General features: G+C 30.6%; 3 protein-coding genes across 3 annotated transcripts; 1 reads left to right on the top strand and 2 right to left on the bottom strand.

Moving 5' to 3' along the window:
* Positions 1-10,616: 10,616 nt before the first annotated feature.
* On the top strand, positions 10,617-11,930 carry LOC125835208 (phospholipase A1-II 1-like). Its single transcript, XM_049514333.1, has 2 exons — positions 10,617-11,243; positions 11,331-11,930. Exons 1-2 carry the CDS (start codon positions 10,617-10,619, stop codon positions 11,928-11,930), a joined length of 1,227 nt encoding a protein of 408 aa, XP_049370290.1.
* Positions 11,931-14,914: 2,984 nt separating this feature from the next.
* On the bottom strand, positions 14,915-16,398 carry LOC125835204 (phospholipase A1-II 1-like). Its single transcript, XM_049514329.1, has 2 exons — positions 15,666-16,398; positions 14,915-15,571 (listed from the first exon to the last, which is right to left on the bottom strand). The coding sequence occupies exons 1-2, from the start codon at positions 16,374-16,376 to the stop codon at positions 14,987-14,989; spliced, it is 1,296 nt and encodes a 431-aa protein (XP_049370286.1). The 5' UTR covers positions 16,377-16,398; the 3' UTR covers positions 14,915-14,986.
* Positions 16,399-22,611: 6,213 nt separating this feature from the next.
* Positions 22,612-24,355, bottom strand: LOC125835205 (phospholipase A1-II 1-like). The gene is made up of 2 exons (XM_049514330.1): positions 23,628-24,355; positions 22,612-23,342 (listed from the first exon to the last, which is right to left on the bottom strand). The coding sequence occupies exons 1-2, from the start codon at positions 24,267-24,269 to the stop codon at positions 22,725-22,727; spliced, it is 1,260 nt and encodes a 419-aa protein (XP_049370287.1). The 5' UTR covers positions 24,270-24,355; the 3' UTR covers positions 22,612-22,724.
* Between the last annotated feature and the right edge of the window lie 305 nt (positions 24,356-24,660).

Below are 24,660 nucleotides of genomic sequence, written 5' to 3'. Positions count from 1 at the left end.
TATAACAATACAAAAAATAACCAACAACGTACAACTACAAAAACCCGACCCACTTCCCTCTTTCCCCTTCACAAAAATTTCAGAAAGTTGTACACGTTAACAGCAACAACAACTTCAAATGCTCACAAGGACCGACAGAGCCATTAAGGCTCGATTGTAGCAGCGAAGCACGCGTTTTCGTCCTCTTGGATCGAGATCATGCCACATAGCTTGCCAAGGACGTTAGAATCAATCTGAGACGTCCATCCCCCCTTTTTCCCTTTCGGAATGGGGCGAATTTCTTAGAAAAAGGTGTCCCCCCCAAAAGGGTGAAAGACTTTCGAATTTAAAATTCGGAATGGGCCTTGAATCAGATTTCACCCCTTTTCCTCCCAAATTTTTCAAACCCTAGTAGTCTCCTATATATATTCTCCTCTTGTTCATTGTAAAGGGGATTGGGAGTTAGAATTTTCGAGCGGAACTATATTGAGCAACTTAAGTGGAAGTTGGATAATACTCCGAAAGAGAAAATCAATTCGTTTAGGGTCTTTGTGTTATTTTCTTCCCTATTACAAATTTCCTTTGAACTCAAGGGAACTATTTGGGTATTCTTGCCCAGATTCTTGGCTACTGTTTGAGTTCTGAAGTTGGTGGTAAAGTCGTGGTCCTTCTAGGCTCGTCTCGTCTCGTCTCGTTTGCTGCCCTAAATAAGGTAAACAACTTAATTTTTTAGTAGATTTCGAGTTTAATATGTCGACTTGGGATTCGATTCATTATTTTTCTCTACAGTCATGTTGACACAAGATATGCTTGCGTGTTGTGTATGTTGCCAGTCGTTTTGTTTCTAAGCTCGAAAATATGTCTCCGTGTGCGGACCTTTGCTTGAAATGTTGATGATTCATACTTATAATTTTGTCTTGTGTGTGTTCACTGTTGGTTAGCTACCATTGTTGGATTTGTTCTCTTAACATGTCGTAGGTCGATTATTTGCTTGTATATTGACCAACATAACCAATCTGGACCGATTAGCTTACTACCTATGTCTCGTACCAATTTTGGGTTGTTTAAAGCATATCTCTTTGATCGATCAGTAAAATTATGAGTTCGTTTATAAGTTGACATGATTTGATGCTTTAAAATTCTTCACTCAGGGTCATCTCATATTGTATATCGTGCTGGTCTTCTAAAATATGTTGTGGTCAAATGTCGTGATGGTTCATGTTTGTTGTCGGTCTTGACATGTCTCGCTACTCTTGCGGTCATCAAAAAAGAAAAAAAAATTCAGCTCAAAGTTGGCATTATGAAATTGAATCAAGATTCTTATTTTATTAGTTTCATGTTTATTGTTTGTCGGCTAACTGTGAAGTTTGGCCGCAAGTAATTAATTTAATTTTTTTGTCACCCTTAGGATAAAAATCATCGCTTTGCTTTGAGTTAGTTTAATATCGGCTGATTACTCAATTTTTTGAAGCTTAGAAATCACTTTTTTTCAATGTGTTGTTTTGTTAGTCAAAATTTGCAGCAGCTTTCCTATGTTTTTTTTTATTAATTTACAGTGACTCTTTAACCCATAATACATGTTTCCGATTTGTAGAATAGGTTACCCTTTAAACTTATGTGTTCTGTTTCTTTTTCTTTGTATTTTGGTGCACAAAATATTGTTGGATAGCAATTCATGACTTTGTTGGAACGATTCTAAATAAAATTCGTTATGGTTGGATCAATCGTTTGAAATCGGGTCATATGTCTACTTCATTTCGAAGGATGTCCTCTTACCTTGCAAATTTCAAACTTCTTAGATCGATAGTTCATTGTGTTTATTTAATTATTTGTGTTGTGATTTTGAACTTCTTATTATTCTCCGTTTTGCATGTGAAATTTGGCCGAGTCTAATTGACTCAAATCCTTGCATATCGTTGAGTTGTATCGGGTTCGAGTCAGCCTCATCTTGTCCGAATGAAAAGGAAGGAATTACAGGGGCTGGAGATCGAAAACATATTCTGAAAAAGCTAAAATCAGGCTAAAAATGACATGTATACACTGATATACATGTTGTGTACGTTAGTATATAGACGGAAACGCAGTATACGAGTTTGAAAAAATGAAAACACAGGTTGCAGGCATCAAAAGGATTGTATACGCTTGGTATATGGTTCGATATACAGGAAAACGGGTCAAAATACGACCCGTATGTAAAATATACACTCGCTGTATCACGATTTTTAGGAGCGAAAATGGTGCTAAAAGAGGCCCAAAACGCAGCCATAGGCCCAAATTTGACATGCTCTTCCTTTCCCTCCTTTATTTATTGTAAAAATTAGGCAAATGACATAGTATAAGAAAGAAATTACTTATTTTCCCTACTCTTTCATTAATTACCAAAAATCCCTTTTTTTAGTGTTTTTCAGATACATAATACAGCAGTGTGGATACTTAATATAGCAGTGCGGATACTTTAATTAATAACGGGCGGATACTTAAATTATTAAGTTGTTAGCAGCACGGATATTTAATTAACGGGCGGATGCATAATATAACAGCGCAGATACTTTAATTAATAACGAGCGGATACTTAAATTATTAAGTTGTTAGCAGCACGGATACTTAATTAACGGGCGTATGCATAATACAGTAGCGCGGATACTTTAATTAATAACGGGCGGATACTTAAACTAATAAAGTATCCGGTTAAGTTGAATTGGGGGAAAATAAGGGATTTTTGTATTTTAGTAAAAGAGTAGGGAAATATTGAGAATAGGTAAAGAAGTGTTGTGTATTTAAGTAATTTTTTCTTATTTATTTTATTGTATTTGACTAACACTTTGATTACAGTAAATACAGAAAATACAGCAAAATTACAGAAAATACAGAAATTACAGAAAATACAGCAAAATTACAGAAAATACAGAAATTACAGTAAATACAGTAAATATGGCTAATTTAAACAGACTTTACTTTAATAGAGAAAATGCAGACAAAAATACAGACAGATATTTAAACAGACTTTACTTTAATAGAGAAAATGCAGACAAAAATACAGACAGATTTTAGCAAAAATAAACACAGAAATTGGCAAAATAGCAGAATAACAGAAAATCAGATTTTTGTAAATCCTACTCAGTACTCACTCTTACTCGTGTCTGGTCATGTTTATCTTATATGTGTCCTGTTTTTCCCTTTTTTACTTTTTTTTTTTTTTTTTTTTTTAAGTTACTACCCCGTTCATCTCTTCCTTTTAACCTGTATTCTTAAAAACTTCTTCATTAACCCCACCTCGGAAAACGACCAATAATATGTCCTGTGAATGTTGCGGACTTTTTTTAAGGCCTTATAAATATCCTAGGAATTTACAGGTTAATCCATCGTTGTTATTAAGAAGTTAAAAGTCTAACCATATACTAAGGGTAGTTTTACAAATATATTTACATTCTCAACATTAATTTAAAACAAACAAACATAATTTACATATATTTTTAGGAAAAATACAGGAACCATAAAGACTTACATGACTTAGACTGAGAGAGGTTTCCCTTTCGGGAACCCCGACTGACTCTTACACACTTAAACAAAACTTTTTTACAAGCTGGATATTACAAGAGGGATTTTTAGGAGTTGTTGGATTGAGTAAGGGAGATGGTTTTTCTGGACATTTGGAAGGGGAATATGTTGTGTGTTTTGCTGGTTCTTTTTTCTTGTTCTTCTTAAGTGTAGAGGAGTGTCTTTATATAGAGGTTGAGGGGGGTTTAAACATAAAACGTGGAAGAATCCTAATGGCCAAACGTGGCCGACGCACTAAAATAATAGAATAAAAAGTAACGGCCTAAAATCGGCCAACATTAGCTCGAATAATTCATGCCGGGTACACATTGGGCCCCATCGCACATGCATTATTCTTACTTTACAAGACTTTGACGCAAAATAATTCACAAGACTTTAACATATTTACAAGACTCTAACACAAAATAAGACAGACGCGTGCTTATCAGTTTTTTCCTCCTTGGAGGATAGTGATAAAGTAAGCACTCACATGACAAATGTGGGCATACCCACATGGCACACTTTTATTCCTACTTTAAATTTTTGTCTTGTTCTCCTTCTTCTTTCTTCAGTTTGTCTTCATGTATCAAGGTTGTGAAGGGCTTCGGAATCAAAACTCATTCATGAATCATCATCTGCATTTGGATTTTGAGCATCCTGATAATATAAATGTTCTCGATAGTCTTCTTCTCCTGAACTGTTGGATCTGGTTACGTGATTATTAGTATTTCTTGGACTAATATTAGGTCGGTTTCGTTCTGTATCTGGTACTAGTCTGTCTCCGTTTGGATCTGGATTTGGTGGAGTAATTACATGTTTTTCTTGTCCCTGTTGAAAAAACTGTTCTAAAGTCTTTTTTATTATGTTCTCTATTTTATCATGTTTTTTCTTTTTATGGAGCATAGTCTTTTTTGTTATTGCTTCTACCGGAATAAATGATCTGGGTAACCTGCGTCTGGATGAAGAACCTTCACCTTCACTTTTTGGCAAAGTGACAGTCATAAACGGGTTTGATGTGTCTTTACCGGCTACCGTTTGAACCGGACTAGCTGTATCATTATTATCCGATACAGTGGATCTTTTTGCATTCGTTGGGGAATGCACACCCTGCTATCCATTTTTTCGAGAGATGAAAAACTCTTTTCTGAGGTCTGTGTACTGATATCAATCTTTTGAATGGAGTCTTTTCCTTTGAGTGATTTTATCTGCTCCATTAGTTTAGTGTTTTCTTGGAGTAATGCTTCTACCTTTGCATTTAATCTTTTGAAGGCCTCGGTCATGGAAGAACAATGGTCACAAAAGATTATTTTGTCGGTGTCTTTTTGGATATTGTATTGAGGGGTCTTTTGGGGATTTTGTCTGAGAGCTGGAGAAATATAGTAATTTGGACCAAGTATCCCTCTTGCATAGTCTAGTGCTTCATTAAAATCATTAAAACCTTTAAAAAGAGGAGTTTTAACTCCATTTATAGACTCTACTACTTCTATCCATGTTTGAAAAATACCGTTAGTCTTGCCATGTATTACCACATAATATTTAAATTTATTCTCTCTACTTTTGTCTGTAAAGTATTGACATAAAGCATTTAATGAAGCTATAAAATATTTATTGTCTTTTTTATTATATGTCATCCATAAATTGTCTGCTAAGCATTTCTGAGGTTTGTCTAACACACATTCTGGCAATTGTCTGAAAGATAAATTTGAATTCGGGTAACATATTAAACTATGCTTACCGAAGTAAATACGATCCATCATATCTATTGATGGTGTCTGAGGTCTAAACTTCATGTTACCTAATACAGTCTGCGCGTATGTGTCTGATGCTGAGGCTACTCCTTTTCCTTTGTCTATTGAACTGGTTGGTCTCATGCTGAAAACAAAAATATACTTAAGTTATTTTAATATTTAATCTACTTAACTGATCCACTAGACTATTATCTTTTCCTTTTATATATTCAAAAATAACATTTGGATATATAGATATAGTATCCATAAAATTTAACCATCTTCTCTTGCTACTAGCCTTTTGATTTATTTTTTGAAGAAATTTAACTATGGCTTCACAGTCAGTTCGTACTAAGATTTCATTTTTATTTAAAATATATAACTTAAAACTATTAAGACCATATATTATTGCTAGGACTTCAGCATCTATGCTGCTCATATTTCCTTTTTCTTTATATTTTCCACTTTGATAAGCACAAATTTTTTCTTCTATCTTGTCGCTGTATTTATTGGGTCTAGCTTTTAACACAGCTCCCCATCCTTGGAAACTACCATCGGTCTCAATTATTAAATAATCAGTTTCTAGTGGTATACTTAATTCTGGAATATTTTTAACTTTTTCTTTAATTTGTTGGACTAATTTAATGTCTTCTATATTAAAATGTTTTTTGCCCTTTGCTACCTGTTTTAGAGTATAGTGGTCCTGCTAGTTTTCCTAAATCTTTAATGAAATTCCTAGCATAATTTACTAGTCCTAAAAAATTTTGTAAATCTTTTGTATTATCTAATTTATCCGGCATATCTAAAACTTTTGTTGCTATATGTGGTTGTAATTTAATTTTACCTTCTCCTAATGTTACTCCTAGAAAATTTATATGATTTTTACATAATTCTATTTTCTTTTTACTTACTATTATTCCATTTTTTACAAATAATCTAAATACTGTCTGTAGATGTCCTAAATGTTCTTTAATATCTTTACTAAATATTAAGATATCATCTACATATACTAAGACAAACCTTTTATAGTCACCAAATATAGTGTCCATTTTTCTTTGAAATATGGGAGGGGCAGTTTTTAGTCCAAATGGCATGACTAACCATTCAAAATGTCCTTCCGGGCATGTGAATGCTGTCCATTCTATACTTTCTTCATGCATTTTTACCTGCCAATATCCTGACTTACAGTCGAATTTACTAAATATTCTTTTTCCTTGGATTCGATTGATTAATTCATTTTTATCAGGTAATTTATATGCATCAGTTCTTGTATTATCATTAAGTCTTTTGTAATTAATTACCATTCTTGCTTTACCTCTTACTATTTCACTATGATTTCTAACCATAAATGCTGCTGATCTATGTTTTGATGTAGATCTTCTTATTACTCCTAAATTTAGTAATTCTTTTATTTGTACACTAAAGTCTTCCAAGTCTTGATTAGTTGCTTCAATGGCAGCTGTTTTTATTATGTATTCAGGGTTTATGATATTTAATTTACATACTACTTTATTATTCTCCCAGTATTTTAAAGATTTTTCTCCTATTATTTCCATTTCGTCTAATATTCTTACTATGTTTTCTAAGTCCTTAGGACTTCTAATTGTACCTATCCTGTTGATTCCTGTTTGAAAATTATAGAATTCATTTTCTACTTCTATTAGAGTATAATCTTTTTCTTTTATATCATATTCTTCTTCTTCCTCGTATTGTTCTGTTTGGCCTATATCTTTACAACATTGGCTTTTATCTTTGCAATTTTTACAACATATCTGTGAACTATCATTTTCAGAAGTGCTTGGAGATATTCCAGCTTGTCTTCCTTTTGTTTCAAATTTAATAGTTTGTACCGGTGTATAAGTAAGATGCTTAAAGAATATTACCCCATCTCTTGTAATTAATGTTCCCCCGTTATTTTGTATCATAAATTTTAATCCTAATACAAAATCTACATTTATGTTTAGATCTCTTACCCATATCCTGTCAAGTGTATACATTGGTTTATAAAATTCATTACATGTATTAATAAAACTTACCTGAGTTTTTCCGATATAATGTTGGTAGGTATTGTATGTTCCATCCATTTGCATCGCTGCAATTGGCTTGTCTAATGTTCTGATTAATTTTGGGGGTAAAATCTTTTTATTTATTATACTACCTGTACATCCCGTGTCTACTAATGCTAAAGTTTCTAACTCAATATCTTGTATTTTAAGTCTAGCTAAAACTTTAATAGTAGTGAATTTTTTATCTTCATTACATATGAAATTTTCATAATGGTTTTCTCTAGTTTCTATGTTCATTAATTCTGCTTCTTGGGTGGAAGTGTTGTACATCCCCCTTTCTTCTGTTCTTTGAACAGATTCTGTATTTTCTTCAAGTCTTTGTTTTCCTTTTTCTAACGACATTACCTTTTGCTCTAGTTCGTTTATTCTATTTTCTAATGTTATTAATCGTAAATTTATTGTATCATTATTTATATCTATCTTTTCACATCCTTTTATTTTTATTTTTAACAGGTTTTCTATGCATGTGATACATCCTTCAGCATAGCAAAACTTACATTTTGCCCTCTTTTCTCTACTTGGATACCATTTACATAGAATACATTGGTTACTATCTATTCCTTTATTCCTTTCAAATTCATGGGTACATTCTTGTAAAACGTTCATCATTGTATTTATTTGTAATTCTTCTAAGTCTATATTTTTAAATTCTAGTCCTATCTCATTTATTAATTCTTCATTAGCTGAATCTGACTCATCAGATCGTGTCGTTTCTTCTATTTCTACACTTACTATAGAATATATGCTTTCATTGTCTGACATGTATTCATCTACATTAATTAAAGTTTCTTGAAAATCTTCTATTAATTGAGAATTTCTAGTTCTATTATTATTTCTTTTAGGACATACATTTGCTAAATGTTCTATACTTCCACATGTGAAGCATTCTAGCTTATTTTTGTAATTTCTATCATTTCTATATTTTCGAACATGTCTATCTTTATTTAGATAAGGCTTCCTAGCTGAAGATTTTCTTAAATAGTATTTTTTTATTATACTGCTTATTATAGTAGGGTTTATATTTCTTATATCTTTTCTTGGGTTTATTTTGTCCTTTATCATAACTTTGGGTTGTATACATGACATTTTTACAGAAACTCATTTCATTCTGTTTTAGTTGTTTCTGTATTTGTATATTTGTACATTTTTCTGTTAAGACTTCCATTATATGTTGTACTTTGTGTCCTATAGACCATTTACCGTTTGGATTCTGCATTACTCCTTCTCTTTTATACCATTTTTCTTCTATTTCTCTGCCTAAAACTCCTGGTAATTTATTAAATAACTTTTTTCCTAATTCTTCATCAAAAGAATTCCCACTAATTGTGCAATAATAATAATAATCTTTAAGAAAGTTTTTTATGTGGAACCAACTTGTAATACTTAACTGTTCTAGGTGTATTAAAGCATTTGTCATGTGAGTGCTTACTTTATCACTATCCTCCAAGGAGGAAAAAACTGATAAGCACGCGTCTGTCTTATTTTGTGTTAGAGTCTTGTAAATATGTTAAAGTCTTGTGAATTATTTTGCGTCAAAGTCTTGTAAAGTAAGAATAATGCATGTGCGATGGGGCCCAATGTGTACCCGGCATGAATTATTCGAGCTAATGTTGGCCGATTTTAGGCCGTTACTTTTTATTCTATTATTTTAGTGCGTCGGCCACGTTTGGCCATTAGGATTCTTCCACGCTTTATGTTAAAACCCCCCTCAACCTCTATATAAAGACACTCCTCTACACTTAAGAAGAACAAGAAAAAAGAACCAGCAAAACACACAACATATTCCCCTTCCAAATGTCCAGAAAAACCATCTCCCTTACTCAATCCAACAACTCCTAAAAATCCCTCTTGTAATATCCAGCTTGTAAAAAAGTTTTGTTTAAGTGTGTAAGAGTCAGTCGGGGTTCCCGAAAGGGAAACCTCTCTCAGTCTAAGTCATGTAAGTCTTTATGGTTCATGTATTTTTCCTAAAAATATATGTAAATTATGTTTGTTTGTTTTAAATTAATGTTGAGAATGTAAATATATTTGTAAAACTACCCTTAGTATATGGTTAGACTTTTAACTTCTTAATAACAACGATGGATTAACCTGTAAATTCCTAGGATATTTATAAGGCCTTAAAAAAAGTCCGCAACATTCACAGGACATATTATTGGTCGTTTTCCGAGGTGGGGTTAATGAAGAAGTTTTTAAGAATACAGGTTAAAAGGAAGAGATGAACGGGGTAGTAACTTAAAAAAAAAAAAAAAAAAAAGTAAAAAAGGGAAAAACAGGACACATATAAGATAAACATGACCAGACACGAGTAAGAGGGAGTACTGAGTAGGATTTACAAAAATCTGATTTTCTGTTATTCTGCTATTTTGCCAATTTCTGTGTTTATTTTTGCTAAAATCTGTCTGTATTTTTGTCTGCATTTTCTCTATTAAAGTAAAGTCTGTTTAAATATCTGTCTGTATTTTTGTCTGCATTTTCTCTATTAAAGTAAAGTCTGTTTAGTCCTATTTCCCTTGAGATACATAGAAATGATAAAAAATAATAATAGTAATAAATAAATAAGTTAAAATAAATGAGTTCATTTACTTAGTTAAAAAAAATTTAAAAATAAGTTAAAGCAAATGAGTTCTTTTACTTAGTTAAAGTTTTCAAAAAATTAGTTAAAATAAAATGAGTTCTTTTATTTAGTTAAAAATTTCAAAAATTAGTTAAATAAATGAGTTTTCTTTTACTTAGTTAAAATTTCAAAATTAGTCAAAATCATTTTTGGTCAAATCGCCGGTCAACCGCGAGTTAGCGGGCATTCCGAGGACCTAACACCTTTTCGGAATGTACATCGACCTTCGAACCATTTTATTTTCAATTGATTTTATCTGTTTTAAATCTTTTGGAAACCTTAGAGTTTTTCTTGATTTTTACTAAAAATTAAGTGGCAACTATGTTCTTTTTGGAAATTCGATTTCTCTTAAATCATAAGTTTGATTGATTTTTCAAAACTTAGTCATTTTTCTCTTACATATATTTTCTAAATAAAACAGTGACAATCAAACAGGTCAGTGTAATTATTAAATTGTGTAATTATTAGACTGATAATTATTATCTCAGCAATTCCAATTATCAGGCGGTTTTCCAAACAGACCCTAAAAGAAAAGGTTGAATGGTGGGGAAAATGAGAAGAGCTGTGTTGGGGAGTTGTGGCAACACTCCATTCGCCAATTGTATTTCTTGTACTCATATATGAATATGAATATCATGAAACAAAACCACACCTTCTTCAGACTTGAGACTTATCACAACAAGAAGAAAGATGGCCTGCATAAACAAAGGTTGGAAGGTTGTTAGTAGAAATATCAGTAGCTGTTTGAAAAACAAAAAGGGGATCGAAACAAGAGACAAGAGCATAGCTGAAAGATGGGAGATTTTGAGTGGAAAAAACAATTGGGAAGGCTTACTTGACCCTTTGGATTATGATCTCCGACGATACCTTATTCACTATGGCCAAATGTGTCAAGCCATCTGCGATTCATTCAATGATGAGAAAGCTTCAAAATACAGAGGAACAAGCCGATACTCCAAAAAGAGCCTCTTCACAAGAGTGGGACTCCACAAAAACAAATACTATGAAATCACCAAATATGTGTATGCACCTTCAAGTAAAACTGAAAAGATGAAAGAATCAAATTGGATTGGGTTTGTTGCTGTTGCTACTGATGAAGGGAAAGTTGCATTAGGGAGGAGAGACATTTTGATTGCTTGGAGAGGTACCATGACGGAATCAGAACTCAACGATGACAATAACTGGTCTTTAGTACAACCAACAAAAATATTTGGGGAAAATAGGGATAACATTCTTGTACACAAAGGTTTTTATTCAGTTTATACTTGTCTTAACGAAGATTCAAATTTCAACAGGACAACCAGTGCTAGAGATCAGGTACGAAATTAGTAGTAATTTCTTGCAACTTTAATTTTCGATTGATAATCTCTATAATTATTGACCCCTTAAAATTAAAACTGGCAGGTTCTTGAAGAAGTTAAAAGGTTGTTGGATCAATATAAGGAGGAGGAAGTTAGCATCAGTTTTACAGGCCACAGCTTGGGTTCATCATTATCCACACTATGCGCAGTTGACATAGTTGTCAACCAAATCAATAAGGAGTTTCCAGTGACTGCATTTTTATTTGCTAGCCCACGAGTTGGAGAGGCCAATTTCAAAAAGGCTTATCAAAATTTGAAAAACCTTCACATCTTGCGGATTACCAATGCCTCTGATTTCATTCCAAAGCTGCCAGACCGTGGACAGGTAGAGGGTTGTGCAGCAGAATGGAGAGTGTATGAAGATGTTGGCTTCGAACTTCCAATTGATACTACAAAATCAGAATACTTGAAGAGAGACATATTTAGTCATATGCTGGAAGTTTATCTGCACGGAATTGCTGGAACACATGGACCACAAGGAGAGTTCAAGCTGGAGATAAATCGAGATATTGCACTGGTGAATAAGCAAGGCGACTTTCTGAAGGATGAATATGGTGTACCAACTGCATGGTGGATCGAGAAGAATAAAGGAATGGTTCAACAAGAAGATGGATCTTGGATTCTCATCGATCATCAGACTTAGCTTGATTTCTCATAAAGTTATTCAACTAATAGTTATTAAGTTAGAAAGTCACTTTCAAAAATATTGAATAAAATATATTTTTAAGATTATAACTATTTGGTGAATGATATTGAGAAATGATCCAATGGATCGTGAGGATGACTGATTCATGTGATGAGCATATGTGAACCACATATGTTTATGTTAAATTGTGCATTATTATTTTTAGGCCAAACACATATGTAGCACACCCTTAAACTTGTCTCTAAATATCATTTTGATACTCTAACTCAATCTTGTTTCATTTTAACTCTTTAACTCCAATTTTTATGTTTCATTTTGGTACTTCTAAATGATGTGGAAGAGTGTGCATCACACTTTCTCTAAGAGAGTTAAATACAAAAAAAAAAAAAGTATTTTCTTAAAAAAATAAAAGATTAACCCTTCAACTCTATTTTTTTTATGTACCATTTAAACACAAAATACTAAATTTATGATTTCTATATATGCTCTTCAACTGTAATTTTACATTTTAAAAATTTTCGTTCATCCGTTAGTTATTGTAAAAAATTCAAATTGACGGATGATCATTGATTTTTTTTAAAAGTAACAATTTATTTTTGAGAGTTTTCCTGTATTTTTGAGTGAAAAATAACCGACGAAAGTGCGTCGATTTTCTTTTTTAAGAAAATCAATGACAACCCAACAAAGTCTATCGGGTTTCAACATTTTTTATAGTGTTATTAATTAGCAATGAACATGAGTTTTTTTTACTCGTATTTAGTTGAATGAAAAATTAGAAAGTTGATATCCGAGTTAGTCCAAATAGATTAGATATGGAAAAAAAAGTGTTGTTATTTAATTTAATTAATTGTTTTAAAAAGAAAATCAACACACTTTTTATGAAGAAACTTTTTATGTTGTATTTTTAATGACAAGTTTCTTCTTCTTTTTTATGTTCTTCATTTTCACTTTTTCATTTTAAAAATCAACGTCATATCTTTAACAAAAAAAATGGATGAACATAAAAATAAAAATTAGAGTTTCTGTACATTATTGTGTTAAAAATAATCGACAAAAGTGTGTTGATTTTCTTTTTAAAACAATTAATTCAATTAAATAACACCACATATTTTTTTTCATATCTAATCTATTTGGACTAACTCAAATACCAACTTTCTAATTTTTCATTTAACTAAATACGAGTAAAAAAAAAACTCATGTTTATTGCTAATTAATAATACTATAAAAAAATGTTGAAACTCGATAAACTTCGTTGGGTTGTCATTGATTTTCTTAAGAAAGAAAATTGGCGCACTTTCGTCGGTTATTTTTCACGCAAAAATACAGGGAAACTCTCAAAAAGAAATTATTACTTTTAACAAAAATTCAATGATCATCCGTCAATTTGAATTTTTTACAATAACTAACGGATGAACGAAAATTTTTAAAATGCAAAATTGCAATTGAAGAGCATATATAGAAATAAAGAAATCATAAAATTAGTATTTTGTGTTAAAATTATACATAAAAAAAAATAGAGTTGAAGGTTAATCTTTTATTATTATTTTTTTTTTCTTTCACTCTCTTAGAGAAAGTGTGATGCATACACTCTGCCACATCACTTAGAAGTGTCAAAATGAAACATAAAAATTAGAACTAAAGAGTTAAAAAGGAACAAGGTTGAGTTGAAGTGCCAAAATAAAATTTAGAAATAAGTTTAAGGATCTGCATATATGTTTTGTCTTATTTTTATGTTAAATAAAAGGGATGTAGATTGATTGAGTGATGTCAAATTGGGTAGAGCAGTGGGTCATCTCCCACCTCATGTAACAAGGATAGGTTTGTCTATCCTTCTTTTGAATTGTGTGAAAGGGAGTTGCTTGCATAGAATGTTAAGTACTCCCTCGGTCCCTTTTTACTGGTTTCTTTTTACTTTTTATTTTTGGTAAATTAAGAAAAGATAATACTACTTTTTACTTATTATATATTTAATTTATTTAGAAAATTAATATTTTTGAAAAAAAAGGTTGAATGTTTTTAATGAGTAAACTTGATTTTGAAATTCTATCATTTAATAGCCATAAAATAGTAAATCACGATATGAAATAAAAATAGACAAATAAATAGATACAGCAAATAAAGTGGATGCATTTGATTAATTTTCTTGAATCAAATGCATACTGTTAAGACCGATGTTGAAGCAATTATTATAGTACTTGCCTTGTCAAAACTTGCAGGCCTTAGGTTTGCATCAAACCTGGGGGTATACTGGCGAATTAAAGTTCAATACTCCTCTATTTCAAAATAAGTAAATTGTTGAATTTTTTTTAATTCAAAAAAAGTTAATTGTTCAAAATTCAAGAGAATTTTTGAAAATTATAACGTTACAAACAATAAATTAAAGAAACACAGAGAAGGGTTGTGTTTCCATTCTTATTTTAGGAAAAATCCTTTTTACCTTTTTAACATATTTTACCCTTTTAACTTTAATACCTTTCATATAAAGTTCAAACAGATAAAAACATTTTTTATTTATGTGAGTGAAGTGAAACATTTGATTCTTATGATGAAAAAAGTTAGTAATGGGAGTCACGAGTTGTCAAGCAAAGAAACAAAATGTACCGTTTATTGTTTCGTTATTATCGTAACTAACAAAAAGCATTCGTCAATGCAAGAATGCATTAGTCATCCATTTTGTATCACTTGCAACAAACAATAAAAGAGCTATTTAGTGGAGATAGATTTTTTTTTAACGACAATATTTATAATTTGTAAAAACATTTAACGTCAATTGCTAATATTATCACATTCGTAATGACATTTATATAAAATACTATTGCAGCTAAATAACTACTGCAATTTTTAATTTTTTTTGTTGCAGTGTATTTTTTATGTATATATATTGAACCAAATAATCGTATCTGGCCCTACTTCCAAATAACCCAAAAGATAAAAAATTTATCCTCTCATACGTGTCTACATGATGGACCAATCAATCATGGAATCAAAATCGGATACTATATTATTTCTTCCTGTTCATAAATCTAACATCTATTATTTTTCTCGCAAAAGAACTAAAAATCATCATCTTCATGATCCACGAGAATCCAGGATCCATTTTGTTGTTGAACCATTCCTTTATTCTTCTCAACCCACCATGAAGTTGGTACACCGTATTCATCTTTTAACGCGTCCAAATACTTATTAATGAGTGAAATATCGCGTTCCACTTCTAGTTTGAATCCTCCTTTTGATCCTTGTGTTCCAGCAATTCCGTGCAAGTAACAATCTGTATTATGAAAACTGCTCTGATCTCCCGGACTTTTTAGATAGCCCGATTTCCTAGTGTCAATGACCAATTCGACACCAACATCTGAGTAGCCGAACAATGGGTAATTTGGAACTATATCCGGGTCATTTCGAATTCTCAAAGCTCGAAGGTTTTCGAGTTTTGAGAAACTCATTTTGAAATTTCCATCTCCCACTCTAGGACTTGCAAATAGAAATGCCGTGACTGGAAATCCTTTGTTAATTCCATTGAAAACTATATCCCCTGCATTTAATGTTGCCATGGCTGCCCCCATGCTATGCCCTGTTACTGTTATGGTAACTTCCTCCTTCTTATATTGTTCCATCAATCTTTGAACTTCACCAAGTACCTAAAATGGAATTCGTGATATTATTATTTACTCTATCCAAAATTGCAAATAGTACTAATGGTAAATTCGGAAAAGACATAATAAATGAATTTACCTGGTCTCTAGCACTTCCCTTATTAAATGGTGATCGCGAATCATCTGAAGTATAAATGGAATACCAACCGTGATGCACTTTAGGATCAGATTTTTCACCAAAGATTTTAGGGGCTGAAACTTGAATGAAATCGAAATCATTAAACCATTCCATAGTCTGAACACTTCCTCTCCACACAATCACTATATCCCTTCTTCCTAATGCAATTTTCCCCTTATCTGTAGCCACAGCAACAAAACCAACCCAATTTGACTCTTTACTCCAAGCTTCCCTTGACAATGATTTTATGAATAATGCGTCCGGAACTTGTACAGATGATGTTGCGTATATATATTTAGTTACCTCATAGTTGAATAGATTCGATATCTCAATCCCAGTTCGAGAAAATAAATTCTTCTTAGAATATCGGCAACTTCCAGCATACTTCGACATTTTATTGGTGTTGAAGGCGTCTCGAGCTGCTTGTGCCATTTCGCCATAGCGAATGAGGTACCGACGAAGATCATTGTCGAGTGGATCTAATAAGCCTTCCCAATTGTTATTTCCGCTAAGAATCCTCCATCTTTCTGCTGTTATATTGCCCATATTTTTGTCTACATTTTGTTGCATCATTTCTATGGTTGGAGAAACCATAGAAAAGATGCAAAGTGCTAATAACAATTTGGGCATGGACATCGTTTCTATGGTTTCCTTTTTTGTTGCTTTGAACATCTTTGCTGTCAGGGTATTTGTTAGTTATTTTTCTTTTTTATTGGACTTCAAATGTTCAAAATTCGAATTTAAATACCCCTAAAAGATTTGGGCAAAACTTGTGGTGGTCCAACTTTCTAGTTTCTAGATATCCTCATTAATTGGGCGGCCAAATCTTTAAATAAATATTCCGAGTTTTTGGCTAAAATCATTCGTGAAGTATGACATAAACTTAAAGTACATCCTTGTGTTATATCAGTGAACAAAAACATCTTTGAACTATCCAAAAAATTGCAAGATTCATCCTTCTGTCTATTTTTTTTTAAGAAACTCACGCCACCAACAAAAAATGTGTCAAGTCGAATGAATATATGTACACATGGTTAAGCTAGTCAAGTTAAGTGATTTTTTTGAATTTTTAGAAATTGAGGGTTTAAATCATATTCAGACAAAATATATTGAAATTCTAAATATTCTTAGTAAAAATATGGCCAAATACTACTCCAATTTCAAAAATTTCGAATACAATAATTATTTTTTTATTTTTATAACTAAACGCCTACGTAATTTCACTAAATTTTCAGCATTTATGTACATTGTATAAAATGCGAATTGCATTGTATATATAGTACATACGCCCTAAATATTTTATTAAAGAAAACCTCTAAATAGTTGGACGTAATATTTTTAAAATGATTTTTTTTACATAATCTTTCTTACCATCGGAACCTACTGTATAAATATTTCAAAACTTATGTATTGTTGCAAGTCAATTTACTTGATGATGCAAAAAACATATGAACTAACAACACACAAAATTTAAATTCCGAGAATGAAAGATTTATTTCCTATCCTTATCCTTATTCTTTTTAGGTAACGTCGTGGCAAGACATGACCAAATTAAAAAAAAATTATTGGTTCAATCAGTTTCTTAACAAAAATAGATTGAAGGATGATTCTTGTTATTTTTTAGATAGTATAAGGATGTTTTTTGCTCACTTAGATAATATAAGGATGTACATTAGATTTGAGCATAGTTGAGGGATGACTTTAGCCAATAACTCAAATATTCCCATACCTTTGAACGGATCTGTCTCCTTTTTCATTTCACTTTTTTTTTCTCAGATTTTTATTTGGATAGAAGATATATGACATTAAATAAAATTAATTGCTGAAATTGAATTGATTAAATCAAGATTCTAACAATGATTTGAATAAATTAATAATGTGATAATCATAGCAATACATTATCTACTCCATGGCAAGACAATGTAAAAATATCATTTAGAGGGGTTATATGTAAATAATTTTTGATGTGATTATAGTGTAATTTGTCTAGCACAATTATTATTTATTTTTCGTTTTACACTATAGATGTATATAAGTCAAACTTGTTTTCCCAATTTTATGGGCACATCATTCCATCTATCTTGACAAGTTTTGGTGTTCCTTTTGGTATCTCCACTCCATACGATCTGGCTGTCATGCTGACATTGCTAACCAATTTCTGTTTAGCAATGTCATGAGCTATATTAATTTCTACTCCACACATAAAGTCCTAATTTTGGCCTACTTATTTCCTATTAGAGGTCATTTCTGGGATAACCAATGTCATTATAATTTTATATCGGACTTCAAATTATTATATATCATATCCAACATGAAGTATCTTGAATGATGATTTGCTTTATGGGAATAAAACACCTTAGGAGACCAAAAATAACTTTGATAAAATCTTCTTTTATTTTCAGTTTACTTTAAAAATAAGGGTTAATTTTTAAATGTTTAAATGTTACTCGACATATCTCATTTTCTTAAAGAAAAAGGAAAAATCTTTTTGGCCAGAATGATATTTTATCTATGTTATTTACCTTTTTAAATATTTTTACTCTTTTAACTTTAATACATTTTAACTAAAAACAATGGAAACAAGATCAGTTTGTTTTAAAATTAAAAAAATATTATAGCTTTTTAAATTTTCTGGCCATTTAGCACTTCCCAAAGAAAAAATATATGCCATGATCCTATTTTTTTATCCGGTCATGGAAAGAAAAGATTTAGGAAAAAGGAAGTGTTAAAATGTCTACATTAAGTCGACCTGACAATATGCAAGATTGATCACTAAGATTGTAATGGTATGAATTGTATTTATGGTAAGGAGTATTTGTCACTTCAATAGAATTTATGCAAAATCAATTTAAATTAATTAAATCTCTACAACAAATAATCATGCGCCAGGTGGGAAAAAAATAGACAACATGGTGGTTGGATCAAATAAAAGCAGCCCGTGAAACTAGAATGGGAAATCCTTTGTCGTTTACATGGCAAAGACAAAAAATCCATACTCCTTTGTCCCTATTTACATTTATTCTCTCAGTTTCATATTAATTGATTATATTAATAAAAATAATTATCTCATATTAATTATTCTACTTTACTAAATTAAAAAAGAATTAATTAATTTTTCCTATATTTCCCTTGCAGTTAATTCTTTTTTTAAGTTTGTAAGATTCCCAAGAAGTTTTTAAGGACTAAATTAGTAATATTATTTTCTTATTTATATGCATGTAAAAAGGAAAGTGATCAATTAATATGAATGGAGGGAGTATCAAATTTTGACTTGACACATGTATTAAGAAAATAATGATTGATTTAGTGAGTTTTTACCATTTTATTTCTATTGAACTGTTCAAAGTTCAAAATGAATGTTTGAATTATTTTTTTTTCAAAATATGCCATTTCAGTTATTGAAACTTTATATTTTCGAAGAGATAAATTACACTACTTACAAAAGTTATATTTATGATTTCATAAAGGACAATAATATTTAAATTATGTCATTAAAAATTTTTCTTAATATTAGGTCTAATTATTAGACCTCGAGAGTATAATTTAATGCCTAAAAATTGTCAATGATTCATGCACTTTGATAGAATTTATGCAAAATCAATTTAAATTAATGAAAACTCCACTACAAATAATCATACGCCAGGTGGAAAACAAAAAAATAGACAACATGGTGGTTGGATCAAATAAAAGCAACCCATGAATCTAGAATGGGAAATCTTTTGCCGTTCACATGGCAAGACAAAAATTTCATACTCCTTATGTCCCATTTGCTTGCTCCCTCCGTCTCATATTAATTAGTCATCTTATTAAAAATAATTGTTTTTTTATGAAATTAATTAAGTATTAGTTAATTTTTCATATATTATTTTTCAATTTTTTTTAAAGTGTTCATATTTGTTTGTAAAATTTTCAAAAAGTTATTTTAAGAGGGTGAATTAGTAAATTATGTTCTTATTTATAATTTATTAATACGTGTGTAAAAAGAGAAATGATCAATTAATATGAAATGAAAAACGATTATCAATTTTGTCTTGATACATCTATTAAGAAAATAATTATTGATATAGTTAGTTTTTATCATTTTATCCTTATTACTCCATTCGTTCACTTTTACTTGTCATTTTTTCCTAAAAACAATTTTCATTTTTAATTGTCACTTTTGACATATAAAGAAAAAACAATTATATTTTTTCATATTCATCCTCAACATTAAATACTCTTTCTTCAAATTATTTTCCAAGACTTAATATTAAACATTATTTAATAGGGATAGTTTGGTAAAATACCTATATAAATAATTGTTTTCTTAATAGTGTATCAAGTCAAAATGTGACATGTAAAAGTGAACAGATGGAGTAATTGATAGTGTCTCAAACATATTTAATCAATACTCTCTCTATTCCATATTAACTGACATTTTGAATATTTTTTCATTGGTCAAAAAAATTGAATTGTTCAAAGTTCAAAATGAATATTTGATTATTTTTTTTCATATATGCCCTTTCATTTATTGAAGTTTTATGTTTTCTAAGAGATAAATTAAACTACTTACAAAAGTATATTTATAATTTCATAAAGGACAATAGTAAAAATTATTATTTAAATTATGTCCTTAAATGTTTTTTTTTTTAAATGTATGCATTGTCTTATAAATTCAGTTACTAATATATAATAAAGGGAGTATATTTTTTTAAAAAAAAACATTGACTGATCAACGTTAAAAATTGAGGGTATAATACGGAAAAAAAATAGTACAAGTAAAAAAAAAATCAAATTTTAGAAAATACTTGAGAAGTAAAAATTTTTAGGGAGTATATTATTTTTATGTCAAAATCAAGATCTTATATAATTTAATGCCTAAAAAATGTCGATGATTCTTGCGTTTTACGGAAAAGAAAGAATACTTTCCCGTTACTCTATTGTTGTATTTTTGGGAGGATGAACGCATCGCTAATTCACACTGAAAAGTCTTTTAACTCAACTCAATAATGCTTCTGGAAAATGACATGTTGATCGATATGGCTTACTTTTATTTATACTCAACTACTTAGCTAAACTTCAACTACAACAAAAATAGAAGTATTTTTTTCAAAAAATACTTTTTAATTTTCAAAAATGTTTATCGAAAGAAGCTATTATATCAGTTTCTATAAATTAATAAAAATACAGGAAAATACTTTTTTCCTCCGAAAAGTTCAGTCAAATACATTAACTCTTTAAAATAAACATTTTCTTAGCAAGATAAAAAATAAAAACTCTTGGCTTTTCAAAAACTTGACCAAATAGATTATAAATTTTATAAACTATTATGTTTTATATTTACTATTTTTTTTAAAAATCTGATATCTCACATGTTACTTAGAACTTAGAGTACTACAAGATTCAAGTTTTCATTATACATATCTAAGAATTAAAAACCTTTTATTATCTTCTTAAATTTTGTGGTAATCAAATTGAGATATATAAATAAAATAAATTGAGTACTTTTTAGTTACTCTCTTTATTTCAAAATAAATAGTTCTAAATTACATATTATATTTATTGATTTTGTAATGAATGTGACTTTTGTTGAGGTGACACTTATTTTGATACGAAGGAAGTACTAAAAAGCTACTATTTTTCAAGATATTTTTGTTTTTTAGGAATAATTATTTTTTATAATGGTGCATTCAAACTAAAAACACAATTTATTTTGAAATGAAACGAGTGTTAGTCTGAAGTCAACAGATTACTTCTTCTTTTTTTACAAAAATGATGGAAAGGAAAGGGAAATGGAAGAATGTACTAAGTTGATGATCGATCCTTACTAATAAGGTGAGAATTTAGATAACCAACTAACTGAACTATTAAGATTCTTTGGGAAGAAATATAGCCTACAGCTTTACCCGTTTTGTCCTGGCCGCTTCTATTGCAAACGTCCGAACTTGCATAAAAATTGAATTAGCAAAGCAATGAAGTGACAAGTATAAATAAAAATTTATTGTAGAAATAGATAACAAGTAAAAATGAACCGACAAAATGTATAACTCTATCACAGTAGTATCAAAAGAAACAGACAACACAGTGGTTGGAAGTTGGATGAAATAAAAGCAACCGATGCAACCAGAATGGGAAATCCTTCGCTGTTTTCACATAGCAAGACAAAGAATTTCATATATTTTTGTCCAATCAAGATCTTGTTGAATTTAATGCCTATAAATTGTCAATGATTCTTGTTTTTTATGGAAAAGAATGTGTGGTCGTTACTTTATTGTTGCTTCTTTTGGAAGGATGAACACATCGCTATTTCACATTCAGATGTCTTGTAAATGTGATATCGTTTTCACATGATATCGCTTATTTCATTTTATTTTAATACTCAACTATTTAGCTAAATTATCAAATTTTGATTAATTTTTTTAAAAAAATATTAGGAGATGTCAATAATATTCAGATGCTTTATTTATTGATTTCTCAATGAACATGATTTTCATTAAAGAGACTCTAAAAAACTACATCTTTTTCAAGTTATTTATTATGTACCGATTAATGAAAAAATGTTTTACTTTTTAGAAATGGATAGTTTTTGTAAATGGTGCATCTAAACTAAAAATATCACTTACTTTGAAATGACGAGGGTATTAGTGTGCAGTCAACAAGTTAATAATCTCTTCGAAGCAAAGTAGTTTATCCAATGATTAAGCTCCTAAGTAAGGGTATTCTTGTCTTACTCAAAAAAGAAGAAGGAACAATAAAAGAAAAAGAAAAAGGATACTCTCTTTTTGTTTTTACAAAATAAGTAGGAAGAAAAGGGAAATAGAAGAATAGATTCCAAGGCGGAGAATCGATAGTTACCAAGAAAGTAAAAGTTAAGATAATTAATTAACTTAGGTATTAAGATTTCCGAAAAACAGTATATCCTACAGCCTTTTGTCCTGGCTGCTTCTATAGCAAACGTCCAAACTTGCATAAAATTAGATCACATCGTCCCTTAGAAAAATGATACTAGGAGTAATTTATGTTTGAGAAATGAAAGTATTTTTACTCTGAAAGATCAGTATCATCCTCACGATCATTGAGAATCCAAGATCCATCTTCTTGTTGAACCATTCCTTTATTTTGCACGATCCGCCAATACACTGGTACACCATATTCATTCTTCAATGCGTCCGCTTCCTTATTCACCAAAGCAATATCCCGATTTATTTCCAACTTGAACTCTCCTTCTGCTCCATGTGTTCCAGCAATTCCGTGCAGATAAACTTCCACAGTATGATTATTTACATCTTTCTTCAAATACTCTGATTTTGTAGTATCAATTTTAAGTTCATACCCAACATGTTCATACACTCTCCAATCTGTATCAGAACCTTCGACCTGTCCACGGTCTGGCTTTTCCGGAACCTCATCAAGGGCATTGGTAATCCGCAAGATTTGAAGATTTTTCAAATTTTGATAAGCTTTCTTGAAATTGGCCTCTCCAGTTCGTGGGCTAGCAAGTAAAAATGCAGTCACTGGAAACTCCTTATTGATTTGGTTGACAACTATGTCAACTGCGCATAGTGTGGCCAATGATGAACCAATACTGTGGCCGCTTAGAGTAATGCTAACTTTGTCTCCCTTGTATTGCTCCACCAATCGCTTAACTTCTTCAATAACCTGTTTGTTTCAAACCATAGGGTCTCAAAAGTAGCTACAATCTATGACTTATATCATGATATTTCTCTATTTAGTAAACAAATTATAAAAGTTGCAAGTATAGAACCTATATCTAAACAGAAATATGTGAATCTTAATAGATCAGTTGATTGAGTATTGAACTTTCACTTTATTGTTAATAAGGATTCAAATCCCCACCTCGTAATCTCCTCACTCATTTCTCATTCCCCTACCCGTACCCTCATTTTATTGAAGAGAAAAAAAAAACAGAGAGAGATTTCTTACCTGGTCTCTGGCACTAGTTGTTCGATTGAATTTTGAAGCTTCGTTAAGAGAAGTATAAACTGAATAAAAACCTCTGTGTACAAGAATGTCATCTGTATTTTCTCCAAAGATTTTTGTGGGTGGGACCAAAACCCAGTCAGAATCATCATTCCATTCTGCAGGACACATGGTTCCTCTCCAAGCAATCAAAATATCCCTCCTTCCTAATGCAACTTTCCCATCATCAGTGGCAACAGCAACAAATCCGATCCAATTTGATGATTTGATCTTTTCAGTTTTACTTGGTACATCTGAAGCTCCATAGATGTATTTTGTGACTTCATATTTGAATGGGTTGTTTTTGTCGAGCCCCACTCTTTTGAAGAAATTCTTTTTGGAGTATCGATTTGTCCCTAAATTCTTTGATGCTATTTCACTGTTGAATGAATCGCAGATGGCTTGAGGCATTTGGCCATAGTGAATAAGGTATCGTCGGAGATCATAATCCAAAGGGTCAAGTAATCCTTCCCAATTGTTTTTTCCATTCAAAATCTCCCATCTTTCTGCTATGCTGTTGTCTCTGTTTTCGATCCCCTTTTTCTTTTTGAAAAAACTCCTGATCTTGATACTTACAGCTTCCAATCCTTTGTTAATGCAGCCCATAGAAATACTTCAATAGATATGGAGTAATTAAAAGTGGTACTACTTACAGCATCCAAATTACGAAAGAACTAAGCAGAGAGGATCACTTTGGAAACAGAGAAAAAGCCAAAGTGATAACAAAAACAACTACTCCCTTCTTTCTTTTTTTAATACGCAATAATGTTTAAGATTATAAGATTAAAAGATATTTTAGTATGTTGTATATATTTTTAGTTTAAAATTATAAAATTTAAATTTAATTTTTAAAAATTCGTATTAAGTTTAAAGTTAAAATTAAATAAATAAATTGAAACAAAGAAAATATATGATCTAAGTAATCAATTAGGGGCTTGGATAAAAAAAAGTAATCAGTATTTCTTTTGGTCCATTATAAATAAAAAATTGTTTCATG

Source organism: Solanum verrucosum, unplaced genomic scaffold (assembly GCF_900185275.1).
Source record: "Solanum verrucosum unplaced genomic scaffold, falcon-dt-bn FXZP01001278.1, whole genome shotgun sequence".
Lineage (NCBI taxonomy): Eukaryota > Viridiplantae > Streptophyta > Magnoliopsida > Solanales > Solanaceae > Solanum > Solanum verrucosum.
Note: the sequence above shows the minus strand (reverse complement) of the source record. Positions and strands in the feature narration are given on the sequence as shown.